General features: G+C 32.6%; 1 protein-coding gene across 1 annotated transcript; it reads right to left on the bottom strand.

The window, feature by feature from the left end:
- Positions 1–21,844: 21,844 nt before the first annotated feature.
- LOC124932331 (IRK-interacting protein-like) lies at positions 21,845–23,401 on the bottom strand. Its single transcript, XM_047472952.1, has 2 exons — positions 23,263–23,401; positions 21,845–23,174 (listed from the first exon to the last, which is right to left on the bottom strand). The coding sequence occupies exons 1-2, from the start codon at positions 23,359–23,361 to the stop codon at positions 22,032–22,034; spliced, it is 1,242 nt and encodes a 413-aa protein (XP_047328908.1). The 5' UTR covers positions 23,362–23,401; the 3' UTR covers positions 21,845–22,031.
- Positions 23,402–23,762: the final 361 nt, after the last annotated feature.

Genomic DNA, 23,762 nt, shown 5'->3' with positions numbered 1-23,762 from the left:
GGGACGAGACATTGCGGCTGGTTGCTTCGCCATCCAAAAGCGAAAGAAATACAGGTCGACGCCCGCCGCCGATGGATCCCGCGATTTGGGAGAGCCACTCCGTCCCTATTTCCTTTAGGCTACTCGTCCCTATTTCCTTTAGGCTACTCTTCAATCGAGCCGAGTCACTGAACGACGGGAGGATGAAGGCGAGGTTTAGACGGATTGAACTGACCTACGAGGCAGGAAACAGGAAGTCGCCTTGGCAGGAGGACGATCAGAGGAACAGCGAAGTAGGAGCTCTTCTATTTGTTATATCTTATTTCCCCATTTCTCTAGAATTTGCAAACAGGCCCCTGGACTTTATTATTTTTAAATAAACTTAAATACTTTAATTTCAAATTAATTAATTCGAAATTAAATCTATATAGGCATATTAAAAAAAAGGCCGGGAGTCTATTTGCAACTTCTAGAGAAGTTGGAGAAATTGAACATAAAGAAATGTCCTCCTGTCCGGTTGCTCTCCGTCCACCCTCCGGCCGAGACGATTTCCAGCAGCTCTTGCGCCCGAGATCGAAGGTCGCTCGAAGACGACGCTTCGCCGGTCTATTCCTCTCGCCCAGCCTTCGTCTCCATCCCTCCGCTGTTCGTTGCCTTGATTCGGACAAATCCCGATCTCAAAAGGAGGAGATTGAGATGGTTTTCCTAAGCTGCAGAACAACTGCGATAGCCCTCCTGGTCACCTGGGACTTGCCCGTTCGCTGGAGTCACGCCTAGACCCTCCAGTTGAAGAGCCTACTGCAGATCGACGGAAGAACACAACCTACGCTTTCTTCCCCTTCGACATACGCGGATATTTGCCGATTTCAGCGGACTGAAATCGGAATCCCTTTAAGCAAAATAGTTTCTGATCCTAACTAGTCCTAAACGAATATTTACCAGTATAGAAGAAATGTAAAAATAATTCAATATTTAGTCATGAATTTGTTAAAACTTAATTATGATTTTATTAGATAGTTAAGCTAAGTTGTTATAACTATTTATTTAGTTATAACCATATTTGTATTAAGTAGTAGTATTAATTATAAAATTTAGGTATAATTTGTACATATAATTAGTTGAGATATTTATTTAGAATAGGTGAGAGTTTTTTGTACCTATATTAGACTTTGTGATACTATTAATATGGAATAAAATATCACAAATCCCTTTACGGGTTTTCACTCAATTTTGTGTTCTTCATTTCTCTCAAGATTCTCTCTACAAAAGTATTCATATCTTTTCTTGATTCAACGATTATCGTTTAATCGCACATGGTATCAGAGCAAGAATCGTTCTAACGCTGAAGATTATCGAAGAAACAGACACCAAATTGGTGAATATCGTTGAAGAATCAAGTAACCCTAGCCATACATCTACAGGGCATATCTCTCACTCCTCTCCTCAATCGAATCTTCCGGTGAAAAGAAAATATAACAACGATCCTCTTGTGATTCATCCGGCGGATCATCCAGAACTTACACTTACGACGACAGTTCTTACTAGAGAAACTTACTATGGGTGGTGCCTTAGCGTCCAACTCGCAAATTTGTAAAAATCAAGATCGACTTCATTGATGGATCATTTCCGAGGCCAGTGGATCCTGAAGACGGAAGACAGTGGGGAATCATTAACTCCATGGTCAAAGCATGAATGATGAATACGATCGATGTAAGGCTTTAAAGGAGGTTTCAGTCGACCAAAACCAGTCGTGATCTGTGGCTGGAAGTGAAATCTAAATATGAAGGGAACAACGGTCCGATGAGATACTATTTGCAGAAAGACATCGTCATCCTACAACAAGAAGGAAATGATCTTTAAGAATACTATTATAAGGTAAGACTTCTATGGGATGAAATGATGAGTTTAAATCCACTTAGGAGATGTAGATGTAGAGGAACTAAGACAGATTGTGATGGTTGTTTTCTTGAACAAGAGATGTTACAAGATGATGATAAAAATAAGATGTTACAATTTCTAATGGGACTTAACGAACAATATGAATATGTTAAGGTTCAAATTTTGATGTAAGAACCATGGCCTGCTGTGTATAAGACATTCACTGTGTTACAGAATGTTGAAAAGAAGAACTACGAGGAACAACAATTCAGACAAATCTAAGTCTAGGAATGTGGTGTGTCTTCATTGTGAAGGAAAATGTCACATCAAGGAAAATTGTTTCATGATAGTTGGATATCCTGACTGGTGGAAATAACCAAAAGAAAGATCAAATGATAATTACAAAAGGAAAAGATCAGTCAACATGGCTAACAATGTCTCAATCTAACAATGTCTCAATCAAGATGAATATGCAGACACAACGCTTGAGGAGTATATGATGTACAAGGAGTTTTTGAAAAGCATAAGGGATGTAAAAGGAAAAGGCATATGTGGAGCATCTTCAAGTGGCACAGTAAGTAAGTGTTGTAAACCAATATCTTGTTCTTTCACATTTTTTGAATTTAACATGAGTAGTAACAATTCTGAAAAAAATAGAAATGACTGGTTATTAGACTCAGGAGCTTTATGTCATGTATGCAATAATAAGAAATTAATGAAAGACATTAAGAAGTTAAAAATCCATAGGGCCTAGACTAATGTACCTTGCAAATGAATCATGTAAATCCATAATTGAAATAGGATCAGTTATAATTTCTGATAGATTGATACTTAATGAGGTTCTTTATGCTCCATATTTCAAATTTAATCTAATTTCAACTGCTAAACTTATTGATGATAACAAAGCAGATTGATTTTTTTTAGAAACAATGTGTTTTTTTGTAGGACCATAAGTTTTTATCAATTGTTGAAATTGAAAAAAGAATAGGGAATCTATATTTCGTTTCTGATGATAGAACTATCAATAATGTTTCTGTTTTTTTTCTTTTAAATTCTAAAAACAATGTTTCTGATAATAACCTTTTTAGTCAGAATGTAAACCTTTCAATTGTTGATTCTGAAAATCTTCATAAAAGAATTGAATATCCTTCAGATGAAGTCATTAAAAAGTTTACCAAAATTATTTTCATAGAGATAAACATTGTTATACATGTCCATTGTCTAAATCACATAGATTACCTTTCATGAATAGAACAACTAAAACTAACAAAACATTGAGCTTATTCACGTGGATTTGTGGGGTCCTTATAGAGAAGAATATGTTTTAAATTGTTCATATATGCTAACTATTGTTGATAATTTCTCTAGATGTACATGGATTTACTTGATTCATGACAAAACTTTTGTTTTTAAAAAACTTCAAGTTTTTTTTTGTTTTTGTCAAAAATCAGTATGAGACTACAGTTAAGATAATTATAACAGATAATGAGACTGAATTCATAAACAATAGATGTTCTAATTTGTTTAAATTTCTAGGAATGATTCATCAAACAACTTGTGCATATACTCCACAACAAAATGGGGTTGTGGAAAAAAAACATAAATATTTAGTTCAAATAGCTAGGTCAATTATGTTTAATTCACCCATGCCTTCTAAATTTTGGCCATATTTATTACTTACTGCTACATATTTGATTAACCGAATGCCTATGAAAATGCTTGATTGGAAACTCCATTTTTTATGCTTAATAAAACTAATCCAGATTATAATTCATTCAAATTTTTGGATTTTTATGTTATGCTACAAATATAATTTCACAAAAATCAAAGTTTGCACATAGAGGAAAGAAATATGTATTTGATATAGCTTAAAATAGATTTAACTGATAACCTAGCTATAAGTGAGAGATACCTTGATTTAAGTGAAGAATAGAATATAATGGAGGTGAGAATGAGATTCACAAGTATTATTAGGTGAGTAAGAATTTAACGATAAGGAAGAAGAAGATAGGAGATAGAAAATATAAAGAGAGAAGTTAACCTTAGAGGTTTCTGTAAAAATGTCGGGGTACCCCTTGCAGATTATGATCTCCTCTTTATATACCCATCATCTGCCATAATTAACTTTCCGCTAATTCCATATATTTTGCTAATACCTTATTAATACTTATTTATTTCCTTAGAAATAATTATTTATTAAGTATTCCATATTCTGGCTAACTGCCTTATTTATAATTATTTATTTTGCATAATTAAAAATAGAACTGCTGACATGGGTTACGTCTACCCGTAAGCTTATTTTAGGGTTAGGAAACCTAACCCTAACAATCCCTTGTAACATTAGCCTCCCCTTCAACGTTTGTTCGACCACGAACAACACAATTAAAATGAGAAGCTGATTTGTTGCCAACCAATCCGAGTTCTGGGAATTCTGATTCCAACCAAGAGTCATCCTCCCATGTAGCATCATCGTCCGTTGAATTAGACCAACGAACTAAATATTGACCAATGTTGTGTCCATCTTTCCAAATAACTTTTCCATCCAAAATAGCAATAGGAACAACTGTTGACTGAGTTTGTAGGGATGGAACATGTGGCATAGCCACTACATTTCCTACTTTCTTTTTAAGTTGCGACACATGAATCACATTATGCATCTTAGCTGTAGCAGGAATATCCAATTTGTAAGCCACTTGTCCCACTCGCTCTATAATTCGGAAAGGTCCATAGAACTTTGGGCTAAGTTTATGAGTCTTCCCTCTGATTGACGTATGTCGATAAGGCTGTAGTTTAACGAACACCCACTGCCAAAACACAGTCCACTCGTTTCTTGTCTGCTTGCTGCTTCATTCGATGTTGGGCTCTGTGAAGATAAAATCGCAACAATTTAAGAGCTTCCTCTCTGGCTGATAAACTTCTATCCACTGCTTCTACTCTGGAATCACCGGCAAAGTAAGGATAGTGAACCGGAGGTGGCTGACCATAAACAATCTCATATGGTGATGATAGTGCAGCCGAATGAAAATTTGTATTGTACCACCATTCGGCTAAAGGCAGCCATTTAGCCCATGTTTGCGGTTTTTGACCAGCCATACATCGTAGATATGTCTCCACACTTCTATTTACCACTTCTGTCTGACCATCGGTCTAAGGATGATACGCTGTTGACATCGCTTGGGTAATTCCCTGTAATTTGCATAATTCCTTCCAAAACGTACTGACGAATATCTTATCTCTGTCGCTGACGATAGTGAGTGGCATACCATGTAACTTGAATATATGATCCAGAAAGACATGAGCAACACTACTTGCTGAATAGGGGTGTCTCATACTAATGAAATGTGCCATCTTTGAAAGCCGATCAACTACGACTAAAATAACTGTATGCCCTTGTGATTTTGGTAATCCTTCTATAAAATCCATAGATATGTCACTCCAAATAGAATTAGGAATCGCCAATGGTTGCAGTAAACCCTTCGTTCCTTGATTTTCCTATTTTTGTTGCTGACATTCCAGACTATTCCTAAGGAACTCCCTTACATCGCGATCTATACCACGCCAATAATATGCTTGTCTTAGTTTCTGATATGTCACCATCACACCTGAATGACCTCTCACTGATGAGTTATGCATTATAGATATTATGTATGATCTGAGTTCCTTATCAGCGCCCACCACGATACGTCCATCTTTTCTCAACTGCCCATTGATAAACGAAAAACCCTTAATACCTTGAGGATCGGATTGTAACTTATTAACAATTTGCTTCAGATTCATGTCTTCATCCCATGTCTTAGTTATTTTCTTTAATAATACCGATGAGAATTCAGATAACGCTAGACAAGTTCCCTCTGAATTGATTCTAGATAGTGCATCAGTAGCTACATTCTCCTTGCCTTTCTTGTATTGCACCGAAAACTCAAACCCCAACAATTTGTATAGCCATTTCTCTTGACTAGGGTGTTTAATCTTTTGCTCCAACAGGTGTTTCAATGCTTCATGATCCGTTTTTATGATGAATGGTTTGAATTGTAAATAACTTCTCCATTTCTTGATAGCATGCAATACAGCTAACATTTCTCGTTCATAAGCAGATAAGGCATGTAGTTTCGGACCGAGCCCTTTACTGATATATGCCACAGGGTGTCCTTGCTGCATCAAGATCGCCCCCATACCATTGTAACTCGCATCAGTTTCAACCACAAAGCTTTCCTCGAAATTAGGTAATTTCAGTACTAGTGGATTCATCATGGCCCTTTTTAGTTCCTCAAATGCCACAGCGGCTTCTTCATTCCAAATTAATTTTCCCTTTTTCAATAAGGATGTTAGTGGCCGAGCTATAGACCCATAATTCTTAACAAACCTCCTGTAGTATCCTGTCAAGCCCAAAAATCCTCTAAGTTGTTTTAAGGAATCTAGAGTCGGCCATATTTTAATAGCTGATATCTTCGACATATCTACAGCAACTCCCTGCTGTGAAATAACATGTCCAAGGTAATCTACTTCCAAACAAGCAAAGACACACTTGGAATGTTTCAAAACTAAATGATGTTGTTTCAGTAACTCGAATACCAATCGCAACTGTTTTAAGTGATCTTCCCATGTTCGACTATAGATCAAAATATTGTCAAAAAAAACTAGTACGAATTTACTCAAATAAGGCTTAAAAACCTCATTCATCATTCGTTGAAACATGGAAGGTGCATTTGTCAAACCAAAAGGCATCACTACAAATTCGTAATGACCCTCATGTGTCTTGAATGCAGTTTTATAAATGTCTTCCTCCTTCATTCTGACTTGATGATAACCAGATCTTAAATCTAGTTTAGAATAAATACAACTACCATATAACTCATCCATTAGTTCTTCTATTAATGGAATTGGAAATTTGTCTTTAATAGTTACCTCATTTAAACGTCGGTAGTCGATGCATAATCTCCAGCTTTTGTCCTTCTTTTTTACCAGCACAACGGGTGAAGAAAATGGACTATAACTTTTGCGTATCACTCCTGATTTAAGCATCTCTTCTATCATGCCTTCCATTTCATCCTTTTGAAGAGCAGGATATCGGTATGGCCTTAAGCTAACGGTTCCTGCTCCTTCTTTGAGATTAATTCGATGATCATAATTGCGAGTATGTGGAAGTGTTGTAGGTTCTCTGAATAATTCTTCAAACTCTATTAACAGTTTCTCCAATTTTTGTTTCTTGTCAGCCTCTGGTGAAGATATTATTACGGAATACAATTCCGATTCACACCCTTTTGATTCCCCAACACTCAGCATAGCCACATTAGCGCCCTTTCGGATAACCTTCCCTAATGTTATGCCTTCTATCATGGAAACCAAATTGGATGTATCCCCGTGTAGCTTCCGCAGTTCACCATTAAATGAAAATTCCATTATCAAATTCTTGAAGTCCCACTGAATTCCACCAAGTGTCACCAACCATTATTTTCCGAGTATAATGTCATACTTGGGAATGGACAATACTCGTGCATCGACATTGAAATCTATTCCCTGAGCTGACCATTGTAATCCAAGACATTTGGTAGTACTTACCAATTGATGACCGTTTGCTACTGTGACCATTAGTTTAACCGCCGGAGACGTTACAAATTTTGTATTCCTGATCACTTGTGGGTTAATAAAATTATGCGTACTTCCCGAGTCTATCAGAATATATACGTTGTTTCGTCCTACCGTTCCTTGCACCTTCATGGTATCAAATGTATTTGATCATTCAATTGTCATTGCAACGCCATCTTCTAATTCGTCCACGGTTTCAACCAATTTTTCTTCCTGATTCTCTTCCTCGAATAGTTCATTTATCATCGCAATGGCACCTGCCCTGCATCTATGACCATACTCCCATTTCTCTTCACAATAGAAGCACTGCTTGTTTTTCTTTTTCTCGTCATACGCTTTCTGATCTAAATTGACTTTTCTTGGAATAGTATTTGTTGCTCTATTGTACTGGCCTGTACTATTAGAACTGCTCGCAAGGTTCGTCGATGTTCTATTATACGGTCCATTATTATTTCCTCGATTCAGGAAAGATGCAGCCTTCGGAGTTGGCAGTAATGGACCTCCCTTGTTTGCTAAATAGCCTCGCCGCACTAACGAATCAAAAACAACATCTTGTAATTTCTGATTAGTTCGTTCTTGAAGTTTAGCCATTCCCATCGCTTCAGTTAAGGACTGAGGTTTCTGTATCCTGATTGGATTGGCTATTTCTTCTTTGAGTCCATTTAAGTATCCCTTAATAGAGTACTCTTCAGTAAGATGTGGCAGTTTATATGTAATATCGAGATATTTCTTACCGAATTCCTTAATTGTTGTCGTCTGCTTCAAGTCCTTCCATTCGTCTAGTGGATCATTCAATTCGCTTGGACCGAATTCCTTCAAAACTAACTGCTTCAGTTCGTTCCATATCATAGCTCGCCCTAGAAGTCGGTGTTGTAAATATGAGCTGAACCAGCAACGCGCTCGACCGGTCAGATGAGCACATGCATAATCCATCTTTGATTCTTCTGATGTTCGGTCTATTTGAAAAAACATCTCGACTCCATAAATCCAGTCATCCACCTCTTCGCCATTAAACCTTGGAAAATCAATCTTCGACAGCCTAGTTGGAGGTTGATATCTTTCCTCGTTATGAACTTCCCGATGTCTGACATCTTCGCCTCGTCTGCGATCACGATGATTATCACCTCGGAGATTTTGACCTTCCTCTGGTGGTACTTGATTATTCCCCGTTGTGCTTAGTCGATTGATCGCATCGCTCATTGAAGCCATCATAGCTTCCATCCTTTCGAATCGGGCCTCTTGAGCCAACAGTCGTTCGTCTTGCGCTTGATTGCGGTTGCGGATTTCATTCAGCTCCCCGTCGATACGCGTTTCCACCATATTGCCTAGAACTCGCTCTGATACCAATGATATAGCTTAAAGTAGATTTAACTGATAACCTAGCTATAAGTGAGAGATACCTTGATTTAAGTGAAGAATAGAATATAATGGAGGTGAGAATGAGATTCACAAGTATTATTAGGTGAGTAAGAATTTAACGATAAGGAAGAAGAAGATAGGAGATAGAAAATATAAAGAGAGAAGTTAACCTTAGAGGTTTCTGTAAAAATGTCGGGGTACCCCTTGCAGATTATGATCTCCTCTTTATATACCCATCATCTGCCATAATTAACTTCCCGCTAATTCCATATATTTTGCTAATACCTTATTAATACTTATTTATTTCCTTAGAAATAATTATTTATTAAGTATTCCATATTCTGGCTAACTGCCTTATTTATAATTATTTATTTTGCATAATTAAAAATAGAACTGCTGACATGGGTTACGTCTACCCGTCAGCTTATTTTAGGGTTAGGAAACCTAACCCTAACAATCCCTTGTAACAGTATTCATTGGATATCTTATGAATCGGAAAGGATACAATGTATATGAATTAGAAACTGGAATTATATCTGTTTCTAGGGATGTGATTTTTTATGAGGATATATTTCCATTCATGACTAATGAAAATTCATTAGAATATTCTAAAGTTAAATTAGTAAATGTTTAATGCTTTTTACATGATGAACTTGAAGATATAAGCATAGAAGAATATGAAAATGATGTTATACCTGAATCTTCTACTGAAACTCACCCTGAATCTTCTGCTGAAACTCACCCTGAATCTTCTGCTGAAACTCAAGTTGAGAATATTTTACCCGAAGTTTTAGTTGATAATCAAAATGAAAACTCTCTGCCACATTTGAATAATGAAAAAAACTTTGTTAGAAAAAGCTCTAGAATTTCACATACACCATCTTGGATGAAAAATTTCATAAATCAAACTGATATTAGTAAGAAAAAATTCACCTCTTTAACTTTTTCTTTTTCAATAGTTTGTAATGATTCTATATATATATATATATATATATATATATATATATATATATATATATATATATATATATATATATATATATATATATATATATATATATATTTTAGGAAACATTAATCAAACACATTATCCAATTTCATATAAACAAGTTGTTTTAAATTCAGATTGGGTCGAAACAATGACTCTTGAACTAAATGCTTTAAATAAAAACAACACTTGGACATTTACACAATTACCGAAAGGTAAAAATTGAGAAAAATGAACTTTTGGAGGAAGATGAGATATAAAGACTCTTAAGGATTTCTTCTATAAGACTGAAACAAATTTTTTTATTATTCTTTTCTCTCTTACTTCATATTCAGCACACACACCTTTATTTATAGTCTCTTAACAGAAAAAAAACGTACAAGAAATGAAAACAACAATTAAAGACAAAAAATTGTAACAGCAACATTTAAGGCTGACCCCTGATTACTAAAACTGCTAAAACGTTTGAAACGTTTGAGATCTCCACCATTAAAGACTAAACTTAAAAGACATTCAATTTATTATTTAAAATATGGCTGACAGTTATTTGAGTTTATTGTGTAACAAATTCCTCCCTTAAACTCAAATCTTTTCCATCTTTCATTCCGATCACCCTCTTGAAATTTTCGAACAACACAGTTGGTAGTGCCTTTGTAAAAATATCCGCCACTTGATCACGACTCGCAACATGACTTAATCGCACATTACCTTCCTTCACATGTTCCCGTATAAAATGGAAACGAACATCGATATGCTTGCTCCTCTCATGGTGCACCGAATTCCTTGCCAGCTCAATTGCTGATTTGTTGTCGACTCGTATTTCAGTTGCTTCGTGTTGCTGGATTTGTAGTTCGTTCAATAGACTTCTTAGCCATATTGCGTGACACACACACCAGGATGCTGCCACATACTCTGCCTCACATGTTGACAATGTCACTATTGGCTGCTTCTTTGAGAGCCATGTAAAAGCTGTGTCTCCCATATAAAACACATATCCCGATGTACTTTTTCGATCATCTATATCTCCACACCAATCACTATCGGAATAACCGATCAACTTGTATTCCTTTGTCTCGGAGTATAGTAACCCGAGTGATGACGTTCCTCGGATGTATCGAAGAATTCTTTTAATAGCCTTCAAGTGCGTGTAGTTCGGTTCCTCCATGAATCGGCTTACTATGCCGACACTATACGCAATGTCAGGCCTTGTGCATGTGAGATATCATAGACTTCCGATTAAACTTCGATATTTGGTGGCATCCGTACGATCTCCTCCCTCAAATTTAGAGAGTTTTGTTCCGAGTTCCATTGGTGTTGCTATTGTGTTGCATTCTTCCATCTTATTCTTTTTCAGAATGTCTTTTGCATATGCCTCTTGGGACACAAATATTCCATATTTTCCCTGTCTAACCTCAAGACCAAGGAAATATTTCATTAGCCCCAAATCTTCATTTCGAACTCCCGAGTCATAGCGATTTTAAAGTCTTGTATCATCTTATCATTGTTCCCCATGAATATAAGATCATCAACATAGAGAGCTACTAACAACAGGTTACCTTCGTCTTTCTTTGCGTACAATGCATGTTTGTAGGGACATTGTATGAATCCGTTCTTCTTGAAGTAGGTGTCGATTCGGGTGTTCCATGCTCGAGGCGCTTGCTTTAGCCCATATAGCGCCTTTTTTAGCTTCAGCACTTTACTCTCCTTCCCGACTTTCGTGTACCCGGGTGGTTGCTCCACAAATACTTCCTCTTCAAGCACACCATTTAAAATGCTGATTTCACATTCATCTGATAGATCGACCATTTGAAATGTGCCGCTTGGGATAAAAGAAGTCGGATTGTCTCCATTCTTGCCACTGGGGCAAAGACTTCATCGTATTCGATCCCAACTTTTTGTCTATACCCTTTTGCAACAAAGCGTGCCTTGTACCTTTCTATCTCACCTAGGGCATTCATCTTTTTCTTGTACACCCATTTCACTCTGATAGCTCGACATCCATCTAGCAACTCCGCCAACTCCCAAGTTTCATTTCTTTCGATTGCCCTTATCTCTTCATCCATCGCGTCTTTCCATTTCTTATCTCTCACTGCCTCTTCAAAAATGATGCTCTCGGCATCTGCCAAAAGACACACCAAGTGTGCTTCACTTGTTGACTCGTATAAGTCTTGTAAACTTCGCATCTTCAATTGTCTGGGCTCGTCTTCATCATCAGATGTTTGAGAGGTTGTTGGTGCTAATATCGGTTTAGTGGTTGATGGCTCTCATTTTTCTTTCTGTTGAGATTCCTCCTTTTGGTTGTTCCAATCCCATGCACTTTCTTCATTCACCTGCACATCTCGGCTTACGACCACATTCGTTTCAATTGGGTCGAATAACTTGAAGGCCTTCGTGTTCTCGTCTTATCCGATGAAGATGTATTTTTTGCTCTTATCATCTAGTTTGGTTCTTCTTTGATTTGGTATATGCGCGTAGGCCACACTACCAAATACCTTTAAATGCGATACGGTCGGTTTTGTCCACTCCAAGCTTCTTGTGGTGTTAGATCCGCCAATTTTGTGTGCGGGCATCGATTTTGGACATACACGGCACATTGCACCACTTCTGCCCAAAACTCTTTCGGCATGTTTTTGCTCTTCATCATAAACCGAACCATGTCGATGATAGTCTGATTTTTCCTCTCAGCTACGCCATTTTGCTGAGGTGAGTAGGGCACCGTTAAGAATCTTTTGATCCCTTGTTCCTCGCAATAGACTATGAAAGCGGTTGACATGTACTCTCCTTCTCTATCTGGCCGTATGGCCTTGATGAAAAAACCAGTCGTCTTCTCCACTAATACTTTGAATTTCTTGAATGCCTCGAATGCTTCCGATTTTTCTTTCAAAAAATAAACCCAAGTTTTCCTTGTGTATTCATCAATGAATGTAATAAAGTACCTCTTCTCACTGTATGACTTAGGTGTGATTGGGCCGCATATATCGGTGTGAATCAGTTCGAGAGACTTCCTTGCACTATATTTCGCCTTCTTTGGGAATGAGTTCCTTGCTTGTTTGCCGAGTACACATCCCTCGTAAAATTTCTTGGTGTAATCCATGTCTGGTAACCCGTGAACCATATCCTTCTTTGCTAACTCCTGTAGGCCTCTGTAGTGCAAGTGTCCGAATCGTAAGTGCCACAACGAGGCTTTATCCACCATTTTGACTTGTAGACATTGTTCTCGAACGTTTCTCAAGTTGAGTTTGAACGTTCGATTATTGGCCATCTCAACTTGTGTAAGCAACCTTCCTTTTTCGTTCTTTAAATGCAACATTCGGTCTTTCATGAGTACTGAGTATCCCTTCTCCAATAATTGCCCCAAGCTAATAATGTTACTCTTCAAGTCATGGACAATGTATACATTTTCAATTGACCCTTCTTTGCCATCGTATTGTGAGAAACATATTCTACCTCGGCCCTTTACTTGAACCTTCGATTCATTCCCAAATGATACGTACCCATTCTTTATCTCTTGTATCTCCAAAAAAAATTTTTTGTTCCCACACATATGATTATTGGCTCTAGTATCGAGATACCACAACGTCTCCTTGTCAGAAGTGGTGTCTTTATAGGCCATCATGAGAACACCGACATCTCTTGTCTCCTCTTCTGCGACCAGATTCGCCTTCTCTTCTATCCTTTTTTCAGAATAGCACTCTTTTGCATAGTGCCAATATTTTCCGCAGTTGTAACATTCAACGTTTGATTTGCACTCTTTTGCGTAGTGCTAATGCTTTCCGTAGTTGTAGCATTCAACAGTTGGATGATTTGATCGGCCGCCTCTCCCACGACCACTTCCTCGCCCACGCTAATTTTGCTGGTTTGACTGATCATTTTCTTCATAATTGTTTCCACATCCTCGGCCTCCGTTGCGGCCATGACCATGACCTCCACGACCGCGTCCCCTTCCTCGATTGTGTTGCGCATACATTACTCTGTCCTCCTTGATGGTTGCCTTGGCTTGTAAGGCTTCTTCGAGCAACTCTTGTTTTTTCTTATTCTTTCGTTGCTCATGTGCTTCAAGAGAACCAACAAGATCATCAACGGTCATCTCTTCCAGACTCTTTGATTCCTCGATTACACAAACGACGTTTTCGAAATTCTCGGTCAATGACCGTAGAATCTTCTCCACAACTTTTGCATCGGAGAGGGTTTCTCCATTGCGTTTGAGTTGATTCACCACTATTTGCACACGTGTGATGTAGGTAGAAATTCCTTCTGACTCCTTCATCTTCATGGCCTCCAATTCGCCTCGAAGAGTTTGAAGTCGCACTTGTTTAACTCGATCGGCACCCTTGAAAACTTTTTCTTAAATGTCCCATGCTGCCTTCGAGTTTCTGCACCTGCAATTTTCTCGAAACCCGACTCATCCACCGCTTGAAACAGGAGGTAGAGAGCGGTCTTATCTTTCATTCGTGTTTCTTTCAACGCCCTCAACTGAGTCGCCGAAAGATTTCCCATTTCAGTCGGTTCTTCATAACCATCTTCGACTACTTCCCATACGTCTTGTGCACCGAGTAAAGCTCGCATTTGAATACTCTAATTATCAAAGTTGGTTTTGGTGAGTCGCGGCAGTGGTATTTTCCCCAGCGCTTTGTTTGCTATGGCGCTCTGATACCAATTTGAGAAAAATGAACTTTTGGAGGAAGAGGAGATATAAAGACTCTTGAAGATTTCTTCTATAAGACTGAAACAAAATTTTTTATTATTCTTTTCTCTCTTACTTCATATTCAACACACACCTTTATTTATAGTCTCTTAACAGAAAACAAAACGTACAAGAAATGAAAACAACAATTAAAGATAAAAAACTGTAACAGCAACATTTAAGACTGACCCTTGATTACTAAAACTGCTAAAACGTTTGAAACGTTTGAGATTTCCACCATTAAAGATTAAACTTAAAAGACATTCAATTTATTATTTAAAATATTGCTGACCGTTATTTGAGTTTATTGTGTAACAAAAATGTCATTGGATGTCGATGGATTTTTAAAACAAAATTGCATGCAGATGGCAGTATAGATAAATATAAAGTACGTCTGGTAGTAAAAGGTTACAATCAAATTGATGGAATTGATTTTCATCAAAGTTTTGCACCAGTTGCGAAAAATGTAAGTGTTCAGTTATTTCTTTCATTAACAGCCGCAAGTAAATGACATTTACATCAGATTGAAGTAAATAAGGCATTTTTGCATGGTTCTCTTGATAAAGACGTGTACATGTCTATACCAGAAGGTTTAAAATCTGGATTTCCAAATCAAGCATACAAACTCAATAAGAGTTTATATGGACTAAAATAGTCCTCAAGACAATGGCATTCTAAAATCTCTAAATGACGTTCAAATATTGGTTTTTTACAATCTCAGAATGATCACTGTCTATTTATTAAAAGGATAGGAGATCAAATTACTTGTTTACTAATTAATAATGATGATATTTTGTTGGCTGGTAATTCATTGCAGGACATTGAAAACATTAAATATATGATTGATTCTAAATACTCCATTAAGGATCTTGACAATGCTAAGTTTTTCTTAGGATTAGAAATTATTCATAAAGAAGAAGGCATATATGTGAATCAAAGGAAATATGTCCTTGATCTAGTGTCTGATTTATGATTAATTGTTTCAAAGTCATCTACAATTTTTATGATAAAAGGAGTGAAGTTGATTAGTGATCCTATAAATGATGATTTATGTGATATAAACCAGTATAGAAGACTGGTTAGTAGACTGCTTTATTTGAACTTCACAAGACCTGACATTGCATATTGTGTTGAACAATTAAGTCAGTTCATAAATAAACCCTTTCAATCTCATTTTAATGTTGCTATACAAGTGATTAAATATTTGAAAGGAACTCCTTCTTTAGGAGTATTTTATTCTTCAAAAAATAATCTTAAGTTGTTTGTTTTTTGTGATAGTGATTGGGGATCTTGTTTGGATTCAAGGAAATTATTAACAGGTTATTGTGTATATATCGGAAATTTGTTAATTGCTTGGAAAATGAAGAAACAACAAATTGTTTCTCGTTCTTCCACTAAAGCTGAATACCGTAAAATGGCTTCAACAGTTTGTGAATTATAGTGGATAACATATTTGCTGTCAGATTTCAAAATCCAGATTGCCCTGCCAATTACACTTTAGTGTAATAACAATGCAACAATTCACATTACCGAAAACCCAGTTTTTTATGAGCGGACAAAGCACATTGCTATTGATTGTCATGTGGTAAGAAATAATATTATTTTTTTATGTCAAAATATATTAATATTTAAACACTAATTTAGTTATTTATTATTTTCGTTAGAAAGGGATAAAACTTATTAGGAAATTTATTTTTTAGTATCTAAGTGCAATTCTATTCTTGTTGGTTAGAAATGTTTAACATTTTATTGTTATATGATGAACATGTTTAAAGTTTGGGATTGTAAATTTTGAAAATATTTTAAGTTGGACTAATTTAATATGTTGTATATTTGGACTGATTTTAATTTGACGTTGTATGACTATGTTTGAACTGGACATTTTATGTTTGAGGTTGAATGATTTTATGTATTTGAGTTAGAATGATTTGATTTCTTGATAAATATTTTGAAAGTTTTTTGAATTATGAAGTTATTATTATTTTTTGAATTATTGATTTAATTATCTCAATTTCTCGAGCTCGAAACGAAACAAGCTCTTGAGCTCCTTGAAATCTAGCTAATCGAGCTCGAGTCAAGCTCTTAAACTCGATTAAAAATTAGGTTAATCGAGTGGAGCTCGAGTCGAGCTCGAACGCTACTTTTATATTTGAGTTTGAGTATTAATTTTAGTACTCAATCGAGCTCGAGTTCGAGCTATTTAATATTTTCGAGCTCGAGTAGAGCACTACTCGAGTTTGACTCGATATGTTGACATATTGGTTAAACCTAATTTAAATGATTTTTGCAATAAAAATGAATTATAAAATTTTAAAGAAATCACTAAAATCAAAATTTCAAGTTGTTTCTCATATTATCACTAATATTTCATGCTTAAGAAAACTAATAAGAAGTTAAAAGTGACCGGGGGTTTAATCCCAGGGCAACTAGCATGCATGCCCCCAACCTCACTATTCTTTTTAAATAAAACGTTTTTAATTAAGGATAAGAACCATCTAAGATTATATAAGAAATTTTTAAATAACATAAAATCACAATTACTAAAACAAGAAATCCATGATCAGTCTACGAGTAAAATCTAAATTAGATATATGACTTATTAGGTATAGATTTATTTAAACAAACTCTGTATTATTTAAAAAAAGGATAGGTATTTTTTTAAAATATATTATTTTTGATAAAAAAAAAATTAAAAGGTCTTGCTATATATTAATAAAATTATTATTATTATTTTAAATATTAAATATTTTAATTAATAAATTGAATAATATAATTATTAAAAAATAATGAAATAATTTATAATTTTATTTTTATTTTTATATAAAAAAATCTCAGGAATAAAAACTATAAGCTATTAACGTATGTGATGAATGGCCCATAATATATAACACTGTTCAATTATTAAAAGATTCCTAAGTTATGATTTGTATAAGAATAATCCTCACATAAATAGGACCTCTTTATTGGGTCAAATCCTAATTTAGGATCTCTTATTTTGAAATTAAAGGACTCTTTATTGGATAATTATAATTTGAACCTTTTATTCTAATAAAGGAAAAAATAAAATAATTTCTCTTTCTTCTTCTATTTTTCTTATTCAATTGTTTTCACACTTTTTCATTTTTTCAGAGTTAAGAGGCTAGATTGATTCAATTTATTATGACGCAATTCAATTGTTTTCACACTTTTTCATTTTTTCAGTTAAGAGGCTAGATTGATTCAATTTATTATGACGCAACCGACCTTACGTTTTATATGATCTCAACTTATTTAAACGTTAAGTTTTAATAAATTTAATTTAGTTTAATTATACGTTCAATTTATTTATTTTTTATATTTATAATATTATTTAATAATTAATAATTATATATATTTATTAATTTATTTTTAAATATTAATAAATAATTTAAATAAAAAAATAATATATTTGAAAATAAATTATATTAATATATTAATTTTTATAAAATTTTATTAATATATAATTTTAAATAATAATAAATGACTTAAATTAAAAAATAATATATTTTAAAATAAATAATATGAATATATTAATTTTTATAAATATATAATTTAAAATATATTTAATATTTATGATATATTAAATAAAAATTAGTTTCTTTTTAAATAAATAATATAAATATATTAATTTTTATTAATATATATTTTTAAAATTTAATTAATCGTGGGTGATTTCTTATAAGATTCATAAACACATTACCTTTTTTTTCCCATTTCTATTTTTAAGAATGAAAAAAAAAATTTAGATGATTCATTCATGTTATGTACATATTATTCGATATTCATATAAGTTTATCATAATCAATAAATAAAAATAATTTATTATTATACATTTTTTCACTTTTTCACCCTCTTTTCTCCTCTACAATTTCATTTTTGAACTCTCTTACCCTTTTTCTATCATCATTCATTTCATTCAAAATTTGATTTATCTCAATTGTAATCTGTACTTAATTAAGATTAGTTTAATTTTCAAAACTATAAATATAAATTAAAAAAATATATTGTATTTATATTACTTTTACTTAATTATTTTATATATTAAGATACATATATTATAAATAATAAATAAAAATATATTTAAATGTATTATTATTATTATTATAATTATTTTATATAAATATATAAAAATATTAGAATTAGATAGAATAGATGAAAAATAATGAATAAAATAATTAGAAAAAATTAAATAAATGAGAGAGAAAATGAATAAAATAATTAAAAATAAATAAAAGATAATTAATAAAAAAAATATTTTAAATTGATAGAGTGAAAAACATTGAGGAGAGAGGTAAATAGAAAATTGAGTTTAAACGTAAAATATGTTTGAATATAATTTTTTTTGCGTTAACTTATTACTCAAAATTATTATAACAGCTTATTAGGCAAATACTTAAACGCAACTTTAAAACAATGAATCAAACCAGTCTCGTGTCATTCACTCTCCCATTTCATCCATAAATTACCTCTCTTATTCCTCCTCCTATTAAAAACAGATAATTTTTTTTTTGTTATTATTAATTTTAAAGAACACTAGATTTTTTTCATCTTGAAAATGATGTACTTTTTTTTTTTATTAAATAGAAATAAAGATCACACATCACATCTTTTATAGAAAGTTCAAAATGGAAATTAATTATTTGTTCTCTTCATTCCAACACGACCTATTCAAGAGATTATATTTTTAAATTCTTGTGAGCTGATCAGGCTATCACATCATAAGAAGAAAAAAAAGTTTCAAATCTGTTTTCAAATATAAATATATATTAAAAAGTGTAAATTACTAAATTATGAAAATAAATAAATAAATAATATTACAGTAGTGAAGCAATCACCTTCGAATCCAACCATACTAAAAACAAAATACTCAGGTATCAATGTAATGATACTCTGTCAAGAGTCATCACTAATCACTGCAAAATGAGAACTCAAATGTATACATCAACTCATAGGACCACCTAATTTTAATAATAAATTCAAAATCCATATTTTATAATAGGTATAGTCACATTCAAATTCAATTTTAAACCGTTGGAATAAGACAATGGTGTGATTCTTACTAAATACAATTTAATTAATTGATTTTAATAACTATCCAATAAAAGATAGAATTATCCCAAAACATGACTCTAAAAATAATAAGCATATATACAAATACAACTGAAAATAAAATAAAGAAAAACAAATTCACATCTTTCTCATTATTAATTAACCGTCTCTAAAATCTTAATATTTTAGAAAGTTAGCATTTTTATTTATGACCTTTAATATTTTAGTGAGACTTGCACTTAAAATAGTTGAGACAAAAAAATGTGGTAAGATCCAAATAATATTATAAGGTAAAATATAAATGAGAAGAAAGTTTAATTTATTGATTTGAGATAAAAAAAAAAAAAAGTATAGTCACGTCACTAAAAATGTTACATAAAAAGACTAATATACATACATTATCATATTTTAAAATAAACTCTTAACATATGAATATTTTAAATAATTCTTAAAATATTAACTATTTTGACATTAATCTTTGTAACCAGCTTCAAAATTAATTGGGTTTATCTAATTACATGTCATCATAATTGGTTTTACAAAAACAAAATAAAAATGGAGTTTCCTATTTTTTTTTTTAATATTTTAATTAAATAATATATTATATACAAAATTATTTATTTATGTATTTATAATTTTTTTGAAATAAATATTCAAATATATAATTTAAAATAAATGATGTGTAACTATAATTTGTGTATATTATAAATTAATAAATATTTGTAAATGTATATAATAAACATTTAAAAATGTATAGATTATTAATTTTAAATTATAAATACATATTTAAATATATTTATTTATGTATTTTAAAAAGTGTATATGATAGATATGTACATATTTAATATAAAAGAAAGTTAAAAAATATATAATATATATATAATAGAGAGAAAAAAAGAAATAATATATATATAAAGAAAAATATGATGACATAACATTAAAAAAAATTAAACTAAATTAACTTTTAACTTATTTAAAATGGTCAATTTCAAATATATTCTTAAATTAAAAAAAAAATCATACTTTAAAATGTGTAGATGTAATACATAATCATGTTATCATCCTTCATTAAAACAAATATATATAAAGTTTTTAAATAAAATAAAATAAATATTTGCACCCACCAAAACATTTAAATTCAGATTCAAACCAATAAAATTAAATAAACACATAAAAAACATAGGTTTGAATCAAAATCCAGCTATAAGGCCATCTCCAACCCAAATACCTATTTTCAAACCCAAAATGCAGTAAACATTTCATCAAACAGTAATTCATCTCCAACCCAAAAACCTAAACTCAAACTCAAAAGAATATTTTCAGAATATTCCTTTTTATAATAATTTTTAATTTTTTCAATATTATCTATATATTTATCTAAAATTATAAATTGAACCCATAACTTTAGAACAACTTATTAATTACTTTTAAATTCTAATTATAAATCAATTATTTATATAACTGCATTAAACAAATTAAACATTATTAAATAAACACAAATTACATTTCACAAACAAAAAAAATACAACAAAATAAACCTTTTGAATTATTGTACTTTTTTGGTTGTTCTACGTGTTTTATTTTATTAAAATTGTTTTTATTATTATTTTTTTTATCAATATTGTTTATTATTATAAATTTATAATACTTAAAAAATATAAAATATAAAATATAAAATATAAATATAAACAAATTTAAATATAAGTTAATCATATAAACAAATTAAAATTATCATGAATTAAATATATAAATAAATTAAAATATAAATAAATTAAAATATAAATAAATTAAAATATAAATAAATAAAATAGGTATACAAATTAAAATATAAATAAGTTATGTAAATTAATTAAAAACAAACTAAAAGGACTAAAATGAAAATTTTAAAAACTTTTGAGTATGTGAATAGTGTCCCTGCAAATTTAGGTATGGAGGAGAGAGAATTTGCAGGAAAACTCAAAATGCAGTTGAGTTTGCAGGTTGAGTTTGCAGGTGGGTTAGAGGACTAAAACCTATTTTAGAAATGGGTTTGCAGGTGGGTTGGAGATAATCTAAGGTGACACAAACTAGTCCATTTGACCACCCCTATCATCTTAGGGCCACCCAACCATAATAAATTTTAAACATAAATTATAATTTTTATTAATTCAGTTAAACAATTTAACTATACTATTTTTTAAAATAATTTTTATATATTTATATTTTCTCTTAAATCTTTAAAATAAAGTAGCATGGTTTTACCCAATTACACACTTAACCCTTATATTTACCAAATATTTCAAACTTTATGAATACCAAAGCCATTGAAAAATCCAACTATGGGGTTTTGACTTATCATCAGAGTAAAGAGAAAAGATCCCTTACCAGCAAAAGAGTGCCCTACAAAAGGACACACAAAGAAAAGACATGTTCTAAACAGAGAACAAGACAATTTAAGATCAAATTCAGTAAAAACAAAAACCCTAAAAAAAAAACCATTACCTTCATGTCTCATCCTTGTTCACTACCATGGCTACAGATAACCTTACACTTAACCACATTACCATAAACATAAAACCCCGGCGCCACCATCACCCTAACCATCGCCGGAGCAGTTTTCCGGTTGTTCTCTCCGGCGCCGCCACCGCCGCCGTCGTTCATATCTTCCATATAAATAGATTCAAACCGAACACCTTTCTCCACCCTAAAAACAGGCAAGCTAGGATGAACCGCATTAGCAAGAAGATGAACAATCCATACCCATTTCGATGCACCAAAGAAAGCTTGCAATAAAGATTCCGGCCAAGTTCGATTCCAACCCAACATAGTCACAACCTCATTCATTTTCCTGTCACAAAAACGGCTGAATTCGTCGCTAAAATATCTTGTTCCCTTGTCTAATACTTCATCCCATGTCAGATTCTGCAAATTGTTAAAGGATTTAAAGTTTGATTCACATCGTTCAATGGGATTCAAGATCTGGGTTTGGGAACTTTTATGGAATCCAATTGATTCAAAATCTTGGAAGAAAGATTTGTTGAGAATAGCCTCGAGATAGAATTGAAGGGTTTTAGGGTTTTTAGAAATGGAAATATCGTATGGATGTAGAAGAGATGAGATTCGATTTAGAGATTTTGTTCCAAGTTGTCGGATTTGAATTGTCATGGAATGACTAAGGATTCTAACATGCGAACGAGATTCAGATATTGAAATTAAGAAATGTTTGATCACTTTATCTGGGTTTCCGACAGTAAAAGATTGATTCTTGCTACTGTCGAGATTATGGCAATAAGTTTCCAAATCATTCAGTTTTTTCTCGAGGTTGGAAACAGAAGATTTCAATCTAGAAACTTCTAGAACAGCATCGTCTCTGTTTTTCGTCGCTTGTATTAATTTTTGAGACAGCTCCGCTTCCGCAGACGGTGTTCGTGGACTTTTTTTCGTTAATGAAGAAAATATCGATTTTAGTAAACCGGTATTAGGGCTGACGCCATTATTGTCGACAGGAACGATAGATATCTTGTCACGATTTCCTGGTCTGCATTTGTTACAGGAAACGCCGTCGTTTTCAGATCCTTGATGCATTCTGGTTTCCTTATTGGTTTTTTCGTCGGAATCTTGGTTGTCATTTCCTTCTCTTTCGCATTCTTGAATCTGTAAAAGTGAAACAGGAAGTTGAATTCAATTAAACCATTAAGAAGGAAAATTTAACAAGAAAGATTAAATCTTTTGAATGACTTACAGGGGTGAAGATGGGAGGAGGAGGAGAGAGAGATGCCATTGAAGAAGAAACAAGGGAGGAGGAAGATGAAGAAGAGGAGGGGAGCTTGGTTTTGTTCATATCTGCTGTGAATTAAAGCTTTCTACAGAGGAGAAAGAAAAATTCTGAGGTATTTATCAGATGTAGTGTTTAGTTTGATTTAGCTGTATTTCAAATAGTTTGCTATTTTTTTTTATTCTTATTTTTTTTTTTAAGTGTTCATTATATTAAAAATGAATAAACCTTTAAGCACCGACTCAAAACATTACATTAAAAGAAAAAAGAAAAAATGGTACTAAATTAGTTATACAACAGCTCGTAAATTTTCAAGAATAATTAACTTTCCGACAAACTCTACTGTTTTTTCAGAATAAATCTCATAAAAGTATCACAATAATAGCATTATAAATGATAGGTATACGACGACTACAATTATTGAAAATTTAATGATTTCTCTCTAACAAGATATTTCACCAAAAAAT

This window comes from Impatiens glandulifera, chromosome 3, assembly GCF_907164915.1.
Source record: "Impatiens glandulifera chromosome 3, dImpGla2.1, whole genome shotgun sequence".
Taxonomy (NCBI): Eukaryota; Viridiplantae; Streptophyta; class Magnoliopsida; order Ericales; family Balsaminaceae; genus Impatiens; species Impatiens glandulifera.
The sequence above is the reverse complement of the archived record's forward strand: the minus strand, read 5'-3'. Positions and strand labels throughout refer to the sequence as shown.